The 6,481-nt window shown below is 35.3% G+C and overlaps 1 protein-coding gene across 1 annotated transcript; it reads right to left on the bottom strand.

Moving 5' to 3' along the window:
* Positions 1 to 370: 370 nt before the first annotated feature.
* On the bottom strand, positions 371 to 6,051 carry LOC136809005 (protein YIPF3-like). Its single transcript, XM_067065581.1, has 8 exons — positions 5,928 to 6,051; positions 5,356 to 5,462; positions 5,125 to 5,167; positions 4,317 to 4,409; positions 3,594 to 3,725; positions 2,674 to 2,793; positions 1,460 to 1,583; positions 371 to 884 (listed from the first exon to the last, which is right to left on the bottom strand). The coding sequence occupies exons 1-8, from the start codon at positions 5,970 to 5,972 to the stop codon at positions 781 to 783; spliced, it is 768 nt and encodes a 255-aa protein (XP_066921682.1). The 5' UTR covers positions 5,973 to 6,051; the 3' UTR covers positions 371 to 780.
* Positions 6,052 to 6,481: the final 430 nt, after the last annotated feature.

Consider the following 6,481-nt stretch of genomic DNA (forward strand, 5'->3'; position numbering starts at 1 on the left):
CGTCCCGAACGAGAAAAATAATTCATCCTCGTCGCTAAACTCCCTGAACTCTGGGCCTTACTGGGAATATCACTTTGATTTTAAGGGCCTTGGTAGATTTCCAAGCTTTAAAATAAACAATATAATTTAAAATGTCCACTCATTAAAATCAAACGATCTTTCATTTCCATCTTTTTCAATGTTCTCGAACCAGGAAAATGGCTAAAAGTTTTCCGACCGGGAGAGTGAAACAAGGGCGCCTTATCATCAACTGCCATAATGGCTAGTCCGAAAGTAAGACAGGCATATTTCGTCGCCTTGAGACTACAGCTGAGTCTCCTTAACTCGAACCTCTAAAACTCGAATGTCTCCTTAACTCGAACAACTTTTCTCGTCCCTTCAGTTAACATTGCCTTATAAACCTTACTATGTATATGGAAGTTTGCTCGAGTTATAGTTAGAGATTCCACTGTACTTCGTCCATTCAGTGTCATCTGGAAAATCTTTAACGACTTTTTAAGTACAAACCTTTTATAATCACTCTCAAAAACGAAGGAAATAAATTGATTGTTAAAACACATTTTCCAGATACAACTGGGCGGATTTCGTTCCCAGTAAAGGTCCAGATATACAGTAGACATTCACTTATTCCAACTTCTATTATTCGAACTTATTCCTGGTCCCCGTCAAGGAAAACCCCCTTTAAAAATACTTTTTGCAATTCGAAAGATTCACCGTTCGATTTCGAATTTCAAAGAACGAAAAGAAAATTTAAAAAATATATTTAACAACAATTACTAATTATGATACTACATGGAAATTCTGACTTGACAATGTCGAAGTATCTTCAACCAATGTTTGTATAACAATGGCACGCTTCTTTCGTCCCAATAACATCGCTGCTTCTATAAAGTCAATACAGTATAATGGAAATTAAAAACATTTCTCCAATGCAATAGAAGGAGGAAGAAATCTTAAGTAAAATTTCTTTACACCAATCTAAGAGGGAGACTATTGATTTCAAAACCCCGAAGAAAGATGCCACTAATTTCCCATCCAATATGCGTGACCCCCATGATTTTCTCACAAACGCCAGGTTGAAAGTAAAACCAATCTACCGCTTTAAAACAAAGAAAGGGCTAGATTTTATAGGATATTCTAAATTCGGTGCAAATCTTAAGACTTAACTTTTTCTTGCTTGACAAGAGATTGAAGATTCCTCACCAGCCCCTCCGGGACTTTAAACTCTAGGCCCCAATACCCCAAATGGGATTGCGAGTCCAAGTTTATCGAAGTTTGATGACATCAAATATCTGAGGGCACTGCATTGTCGCACTCACAAAGGAAAACATTCGGCGCCATTAGATCTTAGTAAACTGGAACCAATCTTCGGTTGGTGTCAAGTCTACGATCTTTTTCAATTGTACAACAGAGACGAGAGGATACTTTATTTAAGTTTTTAAGAATTTTTTTCCGTTACCTTCATATGTTGAATGGTATGCATAATGGAGATAAATCAAGAACATGAGATGAAAGAATGCCACTACGCCACCAATAATCAACCCATTCTTCTTCGACCACGTTCGGCTCACATATACGCCCAACTAAAAAAGATAACAACACAGAGATTGATTAGTACAGAGGGGCCTTCTAAAACTCTGATGATCAAAGATGGCGGATATACAGGCACGACGGAAATTTTTTATATCTGGTACGGCGAATGAGGAAGCGATTTTATAGCGATTTAACCGACGAAGAGGAAAATTTCGGGGTTTTTATGAAAATCTGGTATGACGGCCTCCGTACTTGCTGTACCCGTTGCGTTGTGCCTGATATAGCTTAGTCTAAGGTATATAAAGATCAGGCTAGAATTGTCCTTATCTCCAAGCAGATTCCGATACTCCACGCATTGCACGTATTCACTCTAAAGGCCATGGCTCCATAAGAATGATCTGCCCAGATTGGCGAATTAATTTTTTTTTTCCATCCAGATTCGAGATGAATATTAAATGTTGACTTTATTTTCAGTCTTAGTAAGAAGTCTTTGCTTGAAAAAGATTGAAAATTCTGTTTTTAAGACCATGTTCAGAAGTAACGGCTCCACATTGTTCCAAAACGAAACGTCACCAAACAATTTGTGACGTCAAAAGTTAAAACGTCGTAAATAAAGACGTTACAAAGCAAAACAGATGGAAACACTTTGGCTCCACTTTTTTTCATCCAGGCCTAATAAGTGGACCGCATTTGGGCAAACGACAACAAATACGTTCATTTTTTTGTGAGATATGCAATGCCTTTCCTAGTTAAAATCAATTGAGTTTGCCATATGATTTCAAATAAAAATTTGAAGAAAGGAAAGAAAGTAAGCCTTCTTTTTAACGCCAGTATATCTATTCGCGGGTCTCTTTGCTTATTCTGACAAAACATTCCACAGCTTCATTAAAAACGCAGACAATTCATTCCAATTCTTATTCGACATTTGGCAGTCAAAACACTGTGAACTCTCTGGTCATCAAAATGTTATATTAAAATGAAGACATTGCAGTGTTGAATCGAACAATTAAGTTACGTCACGCGCTATCTTTTGTTTTGATGATTGGTTGAATAACTGCAATCTTTATGCAAGCTCAGCGTTTTTGAAGTAGCGATTCATACCTCGGAAAACATATTAAGCATAAATAACCGACAACTTACCATCCTCAGTGAAGATAATCCACCCAGTATAAGGATAGCAATGAAGAATATGCCATGTGTTAAATCATGTGTGATGGTTGCAAGAAAGATACAAATACAATGTGCAAATAAAGCATAACCCTGAAAAAAGAATAGGTAATGTGATTGGTTCCATAGTTATTAATTATTTATAAACCTTTTGTCATTGTTTTGTTTGATTCAGGTAAGTATGCAATTGGCCAAATCTCAAACACATTTTTAAAAGGCTTCTTTCAAAGTTGATCCGTTAAAACTGTTGACACCCAGGGCTGGGTGCCAACAAAAGTCATTCTTTAATTCATGATATTCATGATGCAATCTTTGCAGCTAAACAATAGATGTGATGTAACAACTTTGCCGCCATTATCGGTGGCCAAAAATTTGGTCCGCTCACCTATTTTGTATTGAAACCGGGGGTTTGCGAAAAAGAAAGCTGAATAACTTGTGACGTAATATAATAGCATTAAATATCTTATACGGCCGACTCTCTGCCCTGCTTGTTTCTAATTGTTAGAGTATGCAGAAAGTGGTCAAAAAATTGACAGTTAAAATTTATGCTTGGAAAAGGTTGAAAAAAGACATGTTTCATACACAATTAGAATGGCAGGGGGAAAAGCCAGTCGTCTAAACTACCGTAAGTTGGTCTAATGTCGACATCCCTCTTCTAATTCCGTCACCCAGTTTTAGAGATAGGAAGAATAGTAAGGTCAGAACCACTGATAGACAAAAGATTTCTTCCTCTCTGGTTGCTAAACAAAGAAATACAGTTTCCATCAGCGATTCCTACCTATTCCTATCTCTAAAGAAGGGTGTCGGGATTAGAAGAGGGATGTCGACATTAGACCAAGTTACGGTAGTGCTTAGAATAAATTATTTTGAAGAATCACAAGATTGTTTCTTACTGTAAGTGATACTATTTGTAATAGAGTGATATGTGAATTACAAATGTATGCGATGAAATAATAAAAAGATGATCCACCAAGCCAATAACCAAAACAAACACCAATCGCTGTCCCCATCAACGTCCCTTCTTGCTGGAAGAAAACAAGCAGAAGAAGGAAAAATTATTAAGGAAATGTTAAATTAAAGTATAGAAGAAACATAAAAACATAAATCTTTGGGGGGGAAAAAATTAAGAACATTCTAAGAACATTTAGAAGCTTTGCAGGTTCTCAGGAAATTACACTGAAATACTCTCAAATGATGAAAATGAGAACATCGTGAGAACATTTTTAGCCTTAAAACTAAAAAAGTTCGAAGGCTTTAAAGAATGATAGAAACGTGTATCTCGTATTTGAGAGGCAAGAAACTGTTTTGGGTATGTATGCAGTCTAGTAGCGATCCTCTAGTAGAAAAAAGAAGAGTTCTTTAAATACGACCTATAAAGAGCTGATATTCGAATCAAAAACTCATTCAATTTTACATAATATGTCAACAAGTTTAGGGGGCAGGGGAAAGTTAACTTTCTTAAGTATCAGAATTAACCCTGTAACTCGGAGATGAAGATTCAAAAATTGATCACAGTACTAGTTGCAAAATGTTCGAATGTTTTGAAAAAGAATAAAAAATCTCTATTTTTGATGGAATATTGTTTTTTTTGAGAGAAACAAGAGAAGTAGACTTACTACAGTGTGACCACTATGTTTCATGGAAAATAATAAGAGTGCAATCAATGTGAACACAACCATAATTGGGCCATATAATTCTCCTTCCACTGTCTGTAAATAAAAACACAGAAGAAGAAATTAGGTGAAATTCAATTTGACTGACATACGTTTAAAGGTTTCGTTTTTAAATAAGTAATATAGTTTGCTTACTCATCAATTTTATTAATTCACAAGCTTTTTCACATTGTCGATTGACACGGATGTGGAGCAAGATTGGTCAAAAGAGGAAAAGAAAAGCATTTCTTGCCTATATCAGCACAATATATCAATAGGAAGACACTGTCCTGATATGAAACATGTGTCTGATATGAAACGGGAACACTTATGGAAAAATAAAACATCGATAACGCCGGTGATCCCATTCCTCCGTATCTTTATTTTTATAGATTTCATATACTTAATATTTTCATTACCCTAGTTGTAGGAAAAAGAGCCAACATTTCTAGGAAATTATTAAGATATAAACATATGAAAGTGAAATATATCTCAGTAGCGTAGACCTAGGGGTAAAGGAATATTTGCATACTCTCAAGTACCTAATAGCCGGGGGGGTTTGAAATAAGCAGGGGGTTGGGTGGAAAATTTTTGAAAAGGAGACTAATACAGCAGAATTAGGGCAAAAGAGGCAAAATTCCGAGAGTAGGAGAGCAGATTGAAACGACACAGTTATTATGTTTTTATACCACGAATAGGTAAAAGTGCTTTGTTCGTGAAAATCTGCTCTCCCACGCAGATCGTTCTTTACCCCTGTCTACACTACTGATACCTGTGGTTTTACTGGTTTGATCGGTACAAGAGATTTACCAAGCCTAAAATAAAACAACGAAAACAATAGATGTAGCTGGCAGCAGCAGGATTGAGAAATAAGAAGAGAGGCCTTGGCTTTCTTACTGGTATTGATTGATATTGTCATTTATCCCACTATTGAAACTAAAAAAAACAACCCACTACTAACTGCTAAAAAAGTAAAAACAAATAATTCAATATAAATGTATACCTGACGAGGACATCTCTGGGTTCTACATCAAAATATGGTCTCAGGTTATCGATGTTTGAGTAAAGATCAAAGAATCTTCTGGCGTGTGAAGTACCAGCTGCCCACACCTCGGAAAATGATAATAAAATGTGGAAATGCAAAGAAATAGAGTACTTTTCTTCCTTTTTTTTCATTGTTGCTTCACAAAGATCAAATTAACAGATAAAACCATAAGTTTTCTTCCATAAGTTTTTAAATAGCGGCTACCCTTCGCTAAGTTAGTCATCTCTTTTAGAGATAGGAAAAGAAATCTTACTCTTTAAAAAAGCATCTTGTAGCTTAGTATACAAATTTACTTACAATCAGTGTGCACCTAGTAAGTTGGAGTGTCAAACGACTTTTAATGTGATTTTGCTCCACCAATTATTGAATATAGAGTCAATTTGAAGGAGGAAAAGAATACAACATTTTCGAAATATTGGACCCCTTACATATTATGTTATAGACAAACATAAGGTAAATTCAAAGACAAATAGATAAACTGACAAACAGAAAAATTCAATAACCTTTAATAAAAATATATTTCAATATACCTGGCCTTTGACTTCGTCCACGATTTTGGATCTCATAGTTTCCATAAAATCATTTTCATTCGAACTTTTATTTGTAGTGGGAGAATCTGTGCCCAAATCAATCACTGTTGTTGGTTCCTTAAAAAGTTTTAAAAATATTCTTATTATCATTAAACTTTTAATTGAACATGAAACAAAGCTTGTATTGATAAATCATGAACATATAAACGACTAGACATCCTTTGTCTTTTTGTAGAAAGGGCTGCTAGCTTCGTTGCCGCCTCGTTAAAAGGTGATGATATACCACTTGGGAGTACCTTGCTAACAACGTCAAAACTTCGACAAAAGTCTCTGTTGTTCTACTCTTCTCAAGTCTTTTATCTATATTATAACAAAGATAACAGAGGCAAAATCATTGTCAGCTTGTCAAAACTCCGACTAATATTTCTAAATTTTGACTTAAAAGTGTCTAATAATTTTAGAGAGTGTCGCATTTTAATTTCGATATTCTTATGACACAGGCTCTAAACTTTGGCAAGCTATTTTTTTCAAGTCATTAAAAAAATTAGTGGAGT

This window comes from Clytia hemisphaerica, unplaced genomic scaffold (assembly GCF_902728285.1).
Source record: "Clytia hemisphaerica strain Z4C2 unplaced genomic scaffold, Clytia hemisphaerica genome assembly, whole genome shotgun sequence".
Classification (NCBI taxonomy): Eukaryota; Metazoa; Cnidaria; class Hydrozoa; order Leptothecata; family Clytiidae; genus Clytia; species Clytia hemisphaerica.